Here is a 16,877-nt window from a genome sequence, read left to right on the forward strand (position 1 = left end):
GCAGAAGACTGGAAAAAATAGTTACTAATGGCCATGAAGGATGGAGAAGTAGCCAGGAAGAATGGAGTATATTAAAACCAACAAAAGGTTATTATGCTATTACAAGCTACAAACAGCTTGCAGCTGGATGTCCTAACCCGGAGTCTGCATAGCACATGCCTCGGAGGAAGTTACACAACGCAGCTAAGCCCGACAGCTTGCCACTGCAAAAGACTGGTGGTCCCGTTTGCCCTTCTCCTGTGTTGCTTGTCAGACCTGTTACTGAACCTATTCAGCCAGGCTGGAAGTTGTTTGCTGTATTAGTTTTCTGCTGTGCTAGTAACCGACACAGTTATGGGGGCAAAGCCCCAGAAGCAAGGTGAGCTAAGGGGCAGGAGCATGTGCTCAGTTAACAGCAACCTCCCTTCTCCAGGGCAGAGGGCTGCGAGGCTGGCTCAACTGGTACTGCATTTATTCCAGGTATCAGTCTAAAGATGAAGAGCTGCTAATAGATTTGCACAATCCACTCGGTTCACAGCAAGTATTTTATTTTGATCATCTTACAGAAGCCTATTTACCTATAAGCTTTCAAAAAAGTGCAAAACACTTTTTATTAATTGGTCAATGATTATCATCCTGTACGGGTCAATGATTATCATCCTGTACGGGGAAAGGGAAATTCTGCTGCTTCAAGAGATGTCAGTTCTTCGTTATTAGCAGAGCTCAAAGTACTGCTGTACGCACTCCACCTAGTGGTTTACTGACCATTTATATTTAATAATGGTAATATCTGCTTTAGCAAGAGCCAATGGAGCAGCCAGAATGCAGCCTACAGAGACCTGTAACACATTTGTGAATGCTCTCATCCTTAATACAGGGGTACAAGCCCAGACATCTCATCTCAAAACATGCCATGGGACTGCACAGTCACTGAAATTTAGATGAACATCATGTGCTGGGAGTGCAAGACTAGCAGCTGGGTTTGAAGATGGCTCTTGATGTTGCTTATTCTTCCTGCAATGACCAGAATGCAAACATGCAAAAGTAGAAGCCTCCCACACTTGCTTGGAGTGATAACGGCTGAGACTAGAACTGCCAAAAGACAAGATGTATCACAGTGAGAGGCAATTGTTCTAGGTTTTAGGTAGTTGATTGCATTTGCTAATTGTTTTAGGTAGCTGATTGCTTTTCCCCTAAAGTTAAAAAAAAAATTAGCTTCCAATCTGGGGACACATAGATTTATCCTGCTGTAGATTTAACAGTAGGTCTACTGCTGACTAGTCATCTGAAATAACTTGTGCATTTCTGGACGAGAACTGAAGTGGTCTTTTTGTTTGTTTTAGGAAAGAGATGCAGCTGGCTACAAACTTTGTTGAATATTCTGTATTAAGGTAGGTTTTTTGGTAATTCAAGGTTGACTGCATATGGGGTTTCCATTCAAAACCATGCTAGGCAAGTCACTTTGCTTGCTTGAAGGGAAAAAAGCAGTCATCTCTGCTGTTTATAGACACAAGAAACTGAAATATTGATAATGGTGCACAAATCTTTTACCTGACACCATTTACCAATAGGTTAGGAGGACAATCTACTTTTCTTTCTCCCCTTGCCTGAAGAGAAGCACAGCCTAGATACAAGGCTGGGTGCTCATACCTGGGGCAAATAGAAGATGAAGAGAATCATCTAGAATGACCTTGGAGACGAAGCAGGTTCTCTCCCCTCCCATGAACACCAGAGGTGCTAGAGAAGTGATCTGCAAGCACAAGATATAGTAATGAAACCCAAGACAAGGGAGACTTTGGAACACAGCGTGGAAGAAATATTTTCCCACTGTGCAACTGTCCCTTTCCGATCCCCCACCCTGCCTTCCTGTTTTAATCAGCAAGAATGGAGGGCTAGAGCTGCTTGCTCCGTTTTCCGTAAGACCCAGAACCAGATTCCTTAGAAATAACGGCAGAGATGAAGAAGCTGGACATAAAATAAACTCACTGAAGTATCACTCACTCTATTTTGCGGACAGGTAAACAGGAAAAAAGCTTTAAAGCATGATTTACAGGAGAGCCTATGGGAATCAAATACCAATTTCCCCACGTTTGTTGGCTTTGACAGTTGTCTGAACTTAAAGGCCACTTTAAGAGTCTCAGTGCAAGTCTTACAACTGGCAGATTATACGCAAATCCTACCATCTGGGAGGGCAGCCAGTTCCTGCAGCACTGCTTAAGGATTCTGATTAGGTGACATGCACAAGTGACGTTACTAAACTCTTCTGTATGACCAGCATGGGAAAAAGGGCAGATTTAGTCAAAGAAGGTTCAGCAACAGTGCCCTGATCATCTCAAAAGGTAAGGCAGTATTAGTGGGATTCAAGACCACCTGTACTGCCTCCCAACCCAACAGCAAATGCTGAGTGAGCAGTATCCAGTGAGAATTTAATTGGGTGCAGGTAAGAAGTCAAATGTCTGGAGGAAGAAAATATTAGGACAGAAGGATAGCAGACATTACCCAAAATGGCTTGAATACCCTGGTTTAGCATAAGACAAGGACAGAATAGATATGTTCTGTTGGAGAAAAAAAAATCATAAAGAAAAAAATTTAGCACCATAGTTTGAAATTTCAGATCATTACCCCCACAGCAGGGAAGCAGGTTTCTGAAGTCTTCACAACCATTCCAACTGCTATCTCAAAGCACAGCCGGATTCCAAAGAAACAGTTTTACACTGTGTTTGGGATTGCAAGTCTAGCCACCGTGACATCAGGTCTTTAATAGGTTTTAAGGCATTCCAAAGGTCCCTCCACCACCCTCTTCTTTCCCTAGAGCAGAAAGCCTCTTAAAAGCCAGATTATACTCCTGAGATAACTGGCTGCTAGGAACAGAGAGCAAGCAGTAGCAGCTAGCCTTCTCTCAGATGAGGTCCTAAAAACAGTGTTCAAGAAAGAAATCAAACTGAGCACACTCTCCTGCGTTTTCTGCCATCCCCTCCCCACATACATACTGCTTCATGGCTATCAGCTTGGAGTCCATGCTCTCCTGCTTTCCTTTCATCACCTGGATGTCAGTCAGTAACTTGGTTACATTGTCTTGACGAACCTTTATATCCTCATTCTTTATACTGGATACCTGGAGACAGAAAGGAAGAAGTCAGTGATGTTTTCTTCCTACAAAATGGTTATTTAAGTATCAAAGTTGATATCACAAATAATCCATCCATCTTCTCTGGATCAACTGCCACATTCACACCTGATTCCAAGTATCAAGGAACTAAAACCAGTCATCTATAATATAGGCTTTCCATGAGCATATTGCTATTTCTAAATTCTGCTGCAGCCCTTAATTTTTGTTTGATCAGAAATACAGTGTTCAAGTAAAACTGAACACCTGCCCAAGAGCTGTTTGCCTAGTACTAACCTTTAGACAGGCACCAGACCAAGACCTACCTGTGTGTAAGAATGACAAACCTAAACCTAAAACTCAGCATCCACAAAGACCTGAGAGCATATTTATGCTGCAGACAGGGAACAAACGTTCTTTTCAAACACTTTCAAAAGTCTCTGCTGCATGCAGTGAACTGAATATTGGCCTCAGCAATTAAGAATAGACATTAGCCGGTCTGAGAAAGAAAACAGGAGAAAAAGGGTAGATGAGCTCACTGCAGCACAGAAACAAGACTTGCTCAGGCAGAGGCCGGCAGGTAGAACAGTAAGCCTCTTCCAGAAATTCCTGAGCAGCAGCCAGACGTTAGACATTCTCATCGTTTCCACTGCAAGTGCTAAAGCAGCTGAGGAGAAGATTCTGAGCAGATGATTTTATTTTTCTGATAAAATACTCATGAGAAATGACACCTAAGCATGTTTCACAAGAGCTATACCATGTGAGAGCTCTATGAATCTGCCAATTATTATAGGGGTTAATACATCTCACCTATCTGATAGCAGCTTCACTCCACTTTACTTGCCAGCAGGTCATATATCTTTAAGATATCTACTTTATATCCTTCTAATTCATTTGCCCACTGTGCAAATGCCTAGTGGAACTAAATGCCTCAGTGCAAATGGCACTTACAGTTATCTGAGAACATCCTGGGACAGACAAAAGTGAGTTGTTCTCTACACATCGCTTTGATTCATATTTTGAAATAACTGACAAACATGTTTCTCCAACTTGCATTTCAGGACTAATAAGTTAGCCCTAAAAGTTTATAATCATTTTTGGGACTCCTGATATCACTGTTGCTGTATCTTTTCTTCAGAATATGGACTGCAATTCTGTACGTCAAGAAATGAGGGCAGTTGTAAAGCATATCCATAAATTTAAAGGGAAAAAGCTTAAGTTTAGATTTGGGATACATAAGAGACTAACACATTTAAAACATTTCAAGTACATTAACCTTTCTCTTCTGCCTCCCACTGCCACAGCTAACATATCTTCACATCTCTGGATATGTACATATTTTTCATTAATTATTTAAGTAAAGACTGCAGCACAACCAGTGATCACTCTCCCTGTGCCCCTCTTACTGAAAGATACAATTACTTTTCAGTCCTTCCAGAAGACACAGCACACTCTCCTCTATCAAGTCAAACCCAGACAGATGCTACTGATCCAGTAAAAAAGGACAACTTTAAGATGAAAGTAGCTCTTGTTTACTGACTTTCACAGACAATCTGGTTTGAGAGGCCAGAATGCCAGTTCTATTCCTTTGTGGGTGTACGAAAGTATGGAAGTCTCAAGCAGTACCACAGTGAATCTAACGTTGGAAACACTGAGAGAAAAACACTAACAAAAAGGACTGGCAGTGAGAATCTGAAGCCAGCTGGTTAGTGGGATGCCACTGCAGCTTGTACCTGGGTGAGAAGGTAGAGCCAGCAAGAAGAGCCACTGGCAGAAAACAAGAACCGTGATGCCAGCAACCATCAACCCTTAGAGCACACTGATGCTTTTCTGATGAATCCTCTGTTTTTAAACTGTTTACCTAGAGTTCATCCTGAAATATCTGTTGCATAAACTTACGCTGGTTACTTTCCTCTTGATATTCTCCAGGAGATGTTCCTGGCCTCGGATGAAGTATGGGTGCTGGAATTCAGTATCATCTTTCTCTGGCTTCACCAATCCTCCCTGCTCAATGTGGACAACCTTTCGAAAGCCATCTGAAAGTCAAATGGTAGATAATTGGAGAAGAATTTAGCAGGCTAAACATGAACTTGAGAAAGTAAAAGCAAGCACAAATTATTCTTGTTTGCTTAAATTTTGCTTAAAGACACAGTTCTCTCTCAGCGTGATACCACCTTTTTAACAAATCTCATCCTGAAAATGGTATATGGAATGAAAAACCCTTCTTTAAGTTGACAAACAGTCCAACACAGGCCTGTGCTATTCCTCTTCATATGGTTTGAACAGTAAGTGGTACGTGTCCTCCAGTCGTCATATCCTTCCCTTTCCTCTGTTTCTTTCTGGAAGAACTGACAGAGATCATTCAGCTACCTGCCTTAAGCAACAGTCCGGGAAAAAAAGATATTTGAAAAGAGTGAGAGCTGTTTTTCCCGCATCCTCAAATCACTTTGCAGAACAACTTTTGCAGCTCTTGCAAGACTAACTTTTGTATATTTGGCTGATAGCACAGGTCAGCAAGAAGAAAGGCTGAAATTACTGGAACAAACACATAAGCCTCAAACTAACCTTGCTATTTTCCAGTAGAAGTCTCTCATTCATCAGAAACTTTACTGTTATGTGATGTCTGGAGAGTAAACAGTACCTTTTCAGTACAACACAGGATAAGGAAAGATTTATTTCAACAAACTTTTTTTTTCCAAGAGTGCCACCAAAGAGACTCAGTCATTTAGCAAACACTTCACATGATCCCAGACAAGCTGTTTTATTTATTCAGGGAATAAAATTGCTTCTAAGAGCAATGTGCTCAGCAATATACATGATGTAGATAAAGAACTGCAGATAAAGAACCGGCCTATAATCTCACATACTAATAGAAACAGGAGTACTTTTGAGACAAAACTCTAGAAGTGTTTATCAGCACATAACAGATGACTATGACTGCACTTAATTGAACTTAAGTAAGAAAGTAACTACCAGAACTTCAATTCATCCAATACTCATCCAGTCTGCTATTGTGCTATTCAAAATAAGCAGTCAGAAATTTGCTTCATATTTTATGAAAAGAGATGGCACTTCCAAAGCTCAGTTTTTGTAACACAATAGTGATAACTGTCTACAGTAGTAAATAAGCCTTCCTCCAATTTTGTTTATCCTAGTGTTCGTTTCAACTTCCGAACACCTCTTGGGCTCACTGTGAGGCATGGAAACACTCCCGCTCCCCAGCTGGAGGACCCGGGCAGCCGGAAGGCAAGCAGAGAGGCTGTGATGGAACTGGAACCTGAACTCCACCTCCACAGACCCTGACTTCTCCATTTCAGTGCGTCAGTGCTTCCTTCTCGCAATAGCGCAGGCCGCCTGACCCTGCAAGTCCATCATGCAGACTGCTGTAGCTTTGCACACTCCAGGCACTGTAGGAACCCTAATTCTTAAATTTGAAAATAAGGACAAATTTTTTAAAAATTTCTTAAAGGGGACACCAAGACACAGAACATAAGTGACTTCCAAAGTCTCAGAGCAAGACAGTAGTAGTAGGATTAGAATTTAAGGGTGCTGACAACTGATATGCTTCTTGCCACAGCCCAAACTGCCCGACCTGACTGCCAGATTCTGTTTAAACAGACACGCGCTTTCAGCCTAAGGCTAAAGAACTCGCCCGGTTTCTGTGCAGCAGGCCCAGCACCACCGCAGAGAATCACCACCTGCGCTGGAGGCTTGGGACAGTGACAGCAAGCTGCCCTCCAGAAATGTCCTCCCAAGGCAGCTGTACAGCACTACTGCGGCAGAACGGATTTTCCCCATAGTTCTCTACAAAGAGGCTTAGTAGTCTTGAAGCAGATGTTCAAGTTAACAACCTACTCACTAAAGCCAAAACTGTTTTTTGATTGTCTATTCCTCTTAAGAAATATAAATCCAGATCAGTTTTCTCCCTTTATTATGTGTAATACGGACGGAGTCCATGATTAAGAACATCCTGGCTCCACACGGCTCTTTACAGCTACCGTGCCAAGCATCACTTTTGTTTTGCATGTAGGAACACGGCCTTCTGCTGCGACGGGGACAGCGTAGCTCTGCTCTGCAGGGAAGGGAGAGGAATGACACGCTGAGAAGTGCTTTCTGAGCAATTCAGGCAGAAGTTATGCACCCAAATCTTCAAATGTACTTAAAACACCGAAAAGCCACTCAAGAACTGTGTGCAGTGCATCAAAGAATTTTGGGGGTTCAGCAATTCTGTAAACCAGTATGATAAATCAGGAGTGTTACTTAAGTTTGTCAGACCACAGCTGTGGTTGAAAAAAAAAGAAAAAAGAAAGAAAGAAAGAAAAAGAAAAGTCTTCCTGCACTTGCAGAAAGTAAGTGATTCAGAGAAATTTCACATTATTTTAGTGATATTAGCCAGTTTTCAGTTATTCAAGTGATCCTTAAAAACTAAAGGCCCTGGTCATGAACCACAGAATGTGCCCCACAGCTATTCAAAGAACCAGTGTTGAAAGGTAATGAAAATGTCATCCTTTCTAATAACATTGGAATGCTCTCTCAAGCCCACATCTGGAGCATTAAAGCTAATCCCTGATATAACCTCCACGTGAGAGGTGTATGAAAGGCATCCTTTATGTTGCTGCCTATCACAAGAACTTGCAGCCAAAATGTAAATATGGATATGTGTGCACCAAGAGGAAGCTGAGCAGACTGTCATGAAGCAACGTCTCTGAGATAATCCCAGCATATTCCTGCTCGTTGGCAGGAAAGAGCAGTTACAAATACATCGATCAATCTTGAAGCATTTACACAGTCAGTCACTTCTCGATTTCCTTGCATGTCTCAGAGCGAGAGGAAGATTAAGCAGTTTAAGTTTGGAAAATCAGAGGTGGGAGAGAAAGAGAATATTGCTTGGTCAGTAGAGGACATGGAATTAGTAACACAGAAACACTAAAATATTCAGTCAGAACAGCAGAAAGTAATTTTCAAACTTCCAACAGTCCCTCAATCCTATAGTGAAAGCACCCCATCTGTAACACCAACACCAGATTCAATTTGCTAGTACAGCAACGAGAACAGAAGAGAGTAGTGTCACGTACTGTGACTGGGGTCACAGTAGATTGCATTTTTTCCTGTAGTGCATCAAGAAAGATCACCAAGCCTCAGCACATCCCATAAAACACTAGTTCTGGAGAATTTCATAACCCTTACTCTAGTGTTGTATAGGAATAGCGTAACTGGATTTACAGGCTGAGTGCTAGCTCAGAGGCACTCCTCATGTTATTATTGTGAACTACATCTGACTAGGTTAGTCATCCAACCAGGATAATTAACTTCAAATTTAATTCTGAACAGACAACATAAAAATATACAATTATACTAAATACACAGTTATTTAAGAAAACTGCAGCAGTAAGTACACTGCTGTACCAGAAGTGAAGGAAATCCCAATAAACCAAATGTTTCGTCATTTGTTTCATCAATCAGGTTCCATTTCAGTACTTTTTCCTTTAGCAATCTCTGTTCTTCAGGCAAACAGGACAAACCGTGTGGGGACAAATTCTGAATTTACTTTTAACATTGGACACACACATGCCTTAGTATCACTCAACTACAAAATAAATTGAAATCCTCAAACTGCCAATTATGAGCTAAGAAGTCCCTTACATCACTGAAGTAAATTTAGGCCTCTGTAACACACAGTGAAAAGAATAATCTGTATTTTAACATCAATCCTAAGCATAGAGGAAAAAAGTTAACATCTGAAAACAGAAGTTAACATTTATTCATTTTCTAGTGCAAGAAACTCCAGTAAGCAACTTTTCTGCTGCTGGCCATACACAAAGTCTAGCTTTGCATCATCACAATACTGCATCATGCAACCATGATAGTATAAGAGAACATACAAGAAACATCCAAAAGTTTGGATAAAAGCAGGAATTTTGTTTGGATGAACCAGACATTTGAGGTCTTCCAAAAGATCTCAGTTCAAGCTTCTGATCATAATGTGTTTTCTCCAGAAATACTGAACTGCTCAGGAAAGCTGCTGTTAAAAGAAGTTTTACTCCTGTCTTTTAACTTGATCTTGGAGATTTATTACATGCCTTCCCCTCCACTGCCCCCAGAGGAAAACCTTATCACTCAGACGTGCCTTTGTCTGTTCTCATCTAATTCTGTTCCTGTTCTTTTACCCCTGCTATTGAAAGGAGGAGCTGACACCCAGATGAATGTTACTCCCCTTGCCCTTCCCCGACCTTTTAACATTACGTACACAGTGAGATGGAACAGCTCAGACAGCTTACTTTCTTCTTATTATTCCCTTGTTACAACGGTGTAAGCTGGAGAGGCAGCCCTTGCCTTATTTTACAAGCTAATGCTTAGATTGATCCTACTCCAAAGTGTTCCAAGATATGGAAGCACTGAAGACACCTGTAACCATGTGCTTTAGAGAAATATCATCCCCTCCAAATCCAGGTCAGATGTGGTGACAGGACAGACACGAGCAGTGCAGCTGGAAAGGTCACTGGACTTAAACAGGGAAGGAAAGCCGCTGCAGGAGCCTGTCCTGCCAGCAGCAGGCAGGTGCTGAGCCCTGCTACCTACCAGACAAAAGCTTTTTCTCCTGTACTATGGTGGGGGGGGAAGGCAAGAAATGTGAAAAATCAGAGATAATCTATACTGTGTATGTGTTTGGATGTCAAACGATAACATACCACTAGCCCTATGATATTCCTGTTCCCCTGGTAGGTTTTGATGGTTTAGGCACACCTCTCCCGTTCCAGAAGTGTCATGTGGAGTGGAATATTCCCTAATTCTCCAGGAACTTTTGATCCTTCTCAGAGAATGATACAAAAGCAAGTGCCTTGTTCCACATGTACATGTGTGCATAAGCACAAAGAGAAGGAAAAAAAAAAGAAAAAAAAAGTCAGGTAAGCTCATTAAATCAATTTAATATTTTTCCATGACAGGCTAGCAAGCTTTATCACTAGAAAAGTTCTCAAAAAAAGGTTCTCAAAACCTAACATTCTCAAATCATGGAAATCATTGAGATGAAACTGGTATGTGGAAAACCAATAGAAAAATGTTATTTAGGAAGCAGTTATGAAAAGTTACTATAGAGTATAAGAGTGTGGGCAAGTACTATTTAGTATTTTCATTAATGGCATGAAGGATTGAATAGTATATGTTTACTAAACTGGCTGATGAAACACAGCTGGTAAGAGCTGCAAATATCTTGAAGGACAGGACTGCAATTCATAATGATTCTGACAAATGGAACAAAATTCACTGCTGACAAATAAAAGATACAATTCTGAGGCAGGGATAAAACTGAACAAATATGGGAGGGAAAACTATTGAGTAGTCAGTAGCTAAACACAAGAGGAACTGAGGGCTGTAGAGGACTGAACAGGCAAGCCAATGTCATACTATTGAGAAGAAGGCCAATGCCACAACAGGATGTATACACAGCAGTATCACCTTCATGACAAAGGTGATATTCTGTTCAGAAATATATCCAATGTTGGGCACTGCACTCCAGCAAAGGAGTGGAAGAAAAAGACAGTTCAGAAGGCAATGCAAATGATCAAAGGCTGGTAGACAACCTACAAGATTGGGCGGGAGGGGAACAGGCTGTTTAGTATAAAAAGAAAAGACTGAGTAGAGGTATTAAGTCTTCAAAGACACAAAGACTGATGTAAAGGGATAAGGAATGAATCTCTTCCCTACATCTGCAGCAGACATGAAAGAAGCCAAGGGGTGAAACTGTAGCAGGGGAGGTTTGGGTTAGACATCAGTAATCTAATCTTGTGAATCACTACCCTTACCACTAAAACACTTCTTGGGGAACTTATGGAAACATTGTAATTGGAGGCTTTGAAAAAATAGGTTAGATGCACAGCCATCAAAAACCATACAGATATAGTTTATACTGCCTCGAAGCAGAGGATTAGACCAAATGATCATGATGTTCCTCCAGCCCTATTCCACTATGATTTTATGGAAAGAAAATTAAAATAACCGCTAGTTTAGAAGAACAAGTTCAGTCAGTGCCTTAAATGATCCTGGCAGCAACACCCTTTAAAGAAAGTGATAAGAAAATTAACAAGCTGTCATATGTGGTGCATTCTGTCTAACTGGAAGTGTGCCAGATGAGTTCCTCTTTCATTACACAGCGTGCACATAGCAAAGAGTGTCATCTCATATGTCGATGACAGGTGAACACAAGGAAAGCATTCAGAACCCTTGCTCTAATAATCAGGGACTATCAAGATAAAAGAAGTCTGTATGACTCTGAAGCAGGCAGTCGCTTGGTTAGAAGTTGTTCTTCCCTTCAGTAGAGGCCAACCTTAAAACTACTGCTTGGTCACCAAAATCTGAGTGATTGCAAAGCTAGCAAATACTCCCAAGTCAAATGAAATTTCCCTTGCCCAAGTTTAACGAAGAATAATACACGGTTGTGTTTCAGGACAAACTTTAATTTGCACTTTGAGCTTCCCAAAAGATACTTACACATATTGAGCTGCCGTACAAAGCTGGCCATGTTGTTATGTTTGAAGTACTTTGGAAGCACCTCCTTGGCAAATTGGCCTTGGTCAAACACATGAAAGCTGTTTCCACTCTGTCAAAACAAAACAAAACATTACAAATCACACAACAGAAAGGAAGCTCATCCATCCTTTCATTTCACCAATGTAAATTCTACATTACCGTGAGTGAGAGCAGTAAAGATCTGATCTCTCAGAGTCCCTTAGCTACAGCTAAAAGTGTAGTTTAGTAGTTTTGTTTGAAGCTGTTATCATTTGACCAATGCAAGCTCCCATGAATACAGTTCAGAGTGGCCTAAACTACACAGTTCAGTTCCTGATCAAGTTATCACAATTCAGTATGCTGCTGTGCACCAGCTGAGCCAGGATTGGTGTCCATACAGGAATCCTTAGCTTAGTGACCCAGCTGAAGGGCAGCTAAATTACATTTCCTTGCTTAGGCTAAGAAGAAGAATATGCATCTGTTAGTTATCAAGAACTGACAGTCAGTTGATAATGCTATATGCTGTAATTAAGTTACCGCTAATTTGGAAGAATCAGCAAGGCACAACTCCCCAGAGACTAAAAAAAAACTCAGGAAGTTAAGCAGGATACCAAGCTTAAGCCTCAATTTGCACAACTGCAAATGTATTAATTCCACAACTTGTCCCAATTAACTTGTTTTCATATCTACAGCAACAGCCAAAACTCTTCCAAGTTGAGAAGAGTTTTAGAGAACCAGGCTAGTCTGACTTTCAACTTCAACATCTGCGCAAAGAAATTGAAACAATTCTGTATCCTGCCAATCTCAGAAAGTTTGGCATGCCTTTATAGTTGTTATTTCTCACTGCCATTGATATGATTTTTCTTCATGTTGATTTAAAAAGAATAGGTAGGAGATACCAGGAAGTATCCTGCACCTCCCAAACCCGGAGGCAGCCCTGTTATCAAATTTTAGAAAACAAATTATCGCCAATACGAATCTTACTGCTAAAAATAACTAGCAGTCCACTAAGATAACATTTCAGACATTTAGCCCTCATGTCTGTAGTGCCATTTTTTCCAGCTATGATTTCCATTACCTTTCTAAGCAGGAATCAGTGTCAATAAAAGCATCTGCAGAACAGCAAAGGAACGGATTTTCATTCTGGCAAAGTGGCACAAGAACTCCAAATGCATTTTGCAACGTGTATTTTCTTTCAGGGCAAAGTCCCCTCTGTGATCCACCTTCCCGCTAACAGCACCCCGCACGCCAGCAGCGCATGTGGCTGGCAGGAGAGAAGCGCGCCAGACAAGATGCCAACGAGTCATTACGTGGCCACAGAGCAATCAGAGGTTCTGCTTCAAAGGCAGCAGTGCAGGGGCAGAGGAGACCACGCACACGCGCAGGGGGGAAGGCACGCAGCACTCCAAAGGCCCGTTCCCATTCGAAAAGGGACCAAACGAAGACCTTTGCAACAGGGGGCGGCTACTCCAACGTTAAATTAAACGTTAAACCTAAGAAGAGACCAAGGTCTTCTGCAGAGACTTAAGAGTAACAGACCAAAGATCCCTAAGCTTTGATTTGCAGACAGGCATGCCTTACTTTCAATTTCTGCCCATTGCCTCTTGTCCTGTCACCCGGGACAACTGAAAAGAGTTTGTCCCCGTCCCCTTGACACCCTCCCTTCAGGTACTTGTACACACTGATCAGATCCCCCCTCAGCCTTCTCTTCCCCAGGCTGAAGAGGCCCAGCTCTCGCAGCCGTTCCTCGTAGGGCAGGTGCTCCAGCCCTCTGACCAGCTTTGTAGCCCTACGCTGGACTCTCTCCAGCAGCTCCATGTCTCTCTTGTCCTGGGATTTTAGTCCTAAAGGCAGAAATAATTCTGTCACTTGAAAACAATTAAATTAAGGTTTGTTTCCCTGTAAACTTCTTTATATACCTTAGACTTCCCCCCTTCCAGCTTATGCCCGTTTCTTCTACCACTTCATAGCAGCATACGCTCAGCTGCTCTGAGCAGCGGTAGCTGTGTGTCGGGCACAGTGCGCGTGGCGGGCAGGCGAGTGCCTTGTGATGCATAGCAAGCCAAGCCAGATATGCCTTTCAGTGCAAGCACTGATTTAGCTCTGTCACTGTTATTTAGTCATTAGTGTGTTTTTAATAAAACTTGTTGGAACTCAGTACCCTTGAGGCCTCTTTTTTTTTTCCCTCAGACTTGGCAGGAATTGGCTGTTGGGTTCAGAAACTGAGGAGAAAGGAAATAGGAAGTAGGATTCCTTAGGAAGTGGGAGCTTGTTGGTTGGGAACTACATACCAGCATGATCTACGGGTATGTCATGCTCACAGAATGACTGCGAGCTGTTAACACCTTGCAGCCAACAAACGTCACCATGGATAATAACGCTAATAACGAGTGCTTCGCTGCCACCGAGGGCTGTCGTTCGAGGGCCGTCCTTCGAGGTAATGTTATGACCTTCTTTGAAATGGTGATCAGTCCTCTATGGAGTGATCCTTATAGGTTCAGTGGAGGTTCTAGGTGAATGAGGAGATTGAAGAACTGACCTAACGGGAGGAGACTTTAACATTGCTCCTCACCTTCTTTTGTTTTGGTCTGCTGTTTTTTATGTCTGTAAGTAAACTGGAGTGAGCACCAAGAAGGGAGAAGAACTGGTTAACCAGAAGGGTAGTTGATGTGACTACAGCAAAATGAGTTTAAGCAGAAAAAAAATGCTTGTTCAGAGTCCCAATTAAGTGCTGCAGTGTTAAAATCATACGTATGTTTTAGGATGAATCTCTAATAAACTTCTGAAAGATGTTCACCAGTGCGGCACTTCTGATAGTGTTGGATCTGATGGCCTAGAAGCCTGTCTTCAGTTCCTCGTTCTTTGCTCTTCCTTTGAAGATACAGTTACTTTGCTGATATTTGGGTGAAACTCCTTGAAGCTGAGGGACATAATAGCCATCCTTCTATGAAAATAAAAGAAAAATCTATTACGCTGCTTTGTGCCGTAGATAGACTCCCCAAGGAATAGCTAAAACTGGGAAGATCATGCAGAGCTGGTAAGGAACTGAGTTACATGGGGAAGGCATGTTTGGAGATCTGGAAAGAAATACAGAGCACTGAATATTTTGATTGGGACCCAAGTACAGCAAATGGTTGTAGCACCAAGACTGCTAGCAAAATTTGTTACCCTAGGGAAAAAAAAAAAAAAAAAAAAAAAAAAAAAGAGAGCTTTTGGGTGGAGAAACTCCAACCAAAAAGAAACCAACTTGGAATGGGACACAAAGCACTGGGGTTTTGGCTTTTTCTGACCTGCCCTCTTCAGGGAGATAAAATAGTGTGCACTTTCTTCCTTTATATCCCTCTTTCTAATGCATTTTTAATCTACTAGAATCAGCTCAGAGTACTCTTAAGTATTGAATAAGGAGTAAAGGACCTTAATGAAAACAAATACTCAAAAGTAGGTGAATTGTCTGAAGGAATAAGGAAACTCATCCTTATTCCAAGGAAACCATTACGATGAAAAAGCCCCAACTGCCAACTTTTAATGAACGTCTTAACCTGCTTTTCGTAATGGCAGGCAGAATATTTTAAAGTCTCTTTGTTTTTTATTTTGAAGTCGTCTTTACGGTTAATGCAGTGGAGAGGTGCCTGAGGACTGGAAGAAAACCAACATCACTCGAGTCTTCAAGAAGGGCAAGGAGGAGGACCCAGACAACTACAGGCCAGTCAGCCTCACCTCCATCCCTGGAAAGGGGGTGGAACAGCTCATTCTGGATGTCATCTCCAGACACATGGAAGAAAAGAAGGTGATCAGGAGTAGCCAGCATGGATTCACCAAGGGGAAATCTTCCTTAACCAATCTGATTGCCTTCTGATGGAATGACTGGCTGGGTAGATGAGGGCAGAGCAGTGGACGTTGTGCACCTTGACTTCAGCAAGGCTTTTGACACTGTCTCCATAACGTCCTCCTAGAGAAGCTCTAGAAGTGTGGGTTAGACGAGTGGACAGTGAGGTGGGTTGAGAATCGGCTGAAAGGCAGACCTCAGAGGGTCGACACTGGTGGCGTGCAGTCTACTTGGAGGCCTGTGGCTAGTGGCATCCTCCAGGGATCAGGACTGGGTCCCATCCTGTTCAACTTTTTCATCAATTATCTGGATGAGGGGACAGAGTGCCTCCTCAGCAAGTCTGCTGATGATCCCAAGCTGGGAGGAGTGGCTGACACACCTGAGGGCTGTGCTGTCCTACAGAGAGACCTGGGCAGGCTGGAGAGCTAGGCGGAGAGGAACCTCCTGAGGTTCAACAAGGGCAAGTGCAGAGTCCTGCACCTAGGGAGGAATAACCCTGGGCACCAGTACAAGCTGGGGGCTGACCTGCTGGAAAACAGCTCCGCAGAGAAGGACCTGGGAGTGCTGGTGGATGACAGGTTGAGCATGAGCCAGCAATGTGCCCTTGTGGCCAAGAAGGCCAATGGTCTCCTGGGGTGCATTAGGAAGAGTGTTGCCAGCAGGTCGAGGGAGGTGATCCTGCCCCTCTGCTCAGCCCTGGGGAGGCCTCATCTTGAGTCCTGTGTCCAGTTCTGGGCTCCCCAGGACAAGAGAGACATGGAGCTACTGGAGAGCATCCTGCGTAGGGCTGCAAAGCTGATCAGAGGGCTGGAGCCCCTGCCCACGAGGAACGACTGCGAGAGATGGACCTGTTCAGCCTGGGGAAGAGAAGACTGAGGGGGGATCTTATCAATGTGTACAAGTACCTGGAGGGAGGGTGTCAAGGGGACGGGGACAAGCTCTTTTCAGTTGTCCCGTGTGATAGGACAAGAGGCAATGGGCAGAAATTGAAGCACAGGAAGTTCTGCCTGAAGGTGAGGGGGAATTTCTTCCCTGTGAGAGTGACGGAGCCCTGGACCAGGTTGCCTGGAGAAGCTGTGGAGTCTCCTTCTCTGGAGATACTCAAAACCTGCCTGGATGCAACCCTAACATGCTGTAGGTGACCCTGCTTGAGCAGGGAGGTTGGACTAGGTGATCTCCAGAGGTTCCTTCCAACCTCAACCATTCTGTGATTCTGTGAAACCTGCCTCATTTCTACTACTGCAGTTCACAAGGTTGCTTGGTTTCTTCTTCATAGCATCCCAAATCTTGCTGTATTAACAAAAGACAACTGTGTTTTGTGATTTTTTTCTCAAAATACTTTCTGTGCCAAGGTCATTAAAAAAAACATTCACAAAGACTGCTCCAAGATTTGATCTTCAAACAGCTCTGCACTGACCTCTCTCCAAATTTGAGCTACTCTCTGAAAACTACCTGTTGTTT

The 16,877-nt window shown here is 42.7% G+C and overlaps 1 protein-coding gene across 4 annotated transcripts in view; it reads right to left on the bottom strand.

Annotated features, from left to right (window-relative positions):
* HSF1 (heat shock transcription factor 1) overlaps positions 1-16,877 on the bottom strand; it is a 75,594-nt gene that overhangs the window by 41,548 nt on the left and 17,169 nt on the right. For all 4 annotated transcript variants that reach the window (XM_062570742.1, XM_062570740.1, XM_062570739.1 and 1 more), the window contains exons 2-4: positions 11,573-11,681; positions 4,985-5,121; positions 2,970-3,094 (exon numbers count right to left, since the gene is read on the bottom strand). In XM_062570742.1, coding sequence (XP_062426726.1) covers positions 2,970-3,094; positions 4,985-5,121; positions 11,573-11,681 — 371 coding nt within the window. The remainder of the gene's footprint in view (positions 1-2,969; positions 3,095-4,984; positions 5,122-11,572; positions 11,682-16,877) is intronic.

Source organism: Rhea pennata, chromosome 2 (assembly GCF_028389875.1).
Source record: "Rhea pennata isolate bPtePen1 chromosome 2, bPtePen1.pri, whole genome shotgun sequence".
Classification (NCBI taxonomy): Eukaryota; Metazoa; Chordata; class Aves; order Rheiformes; family Rheidae; genus Rhea; species Rhea pennata.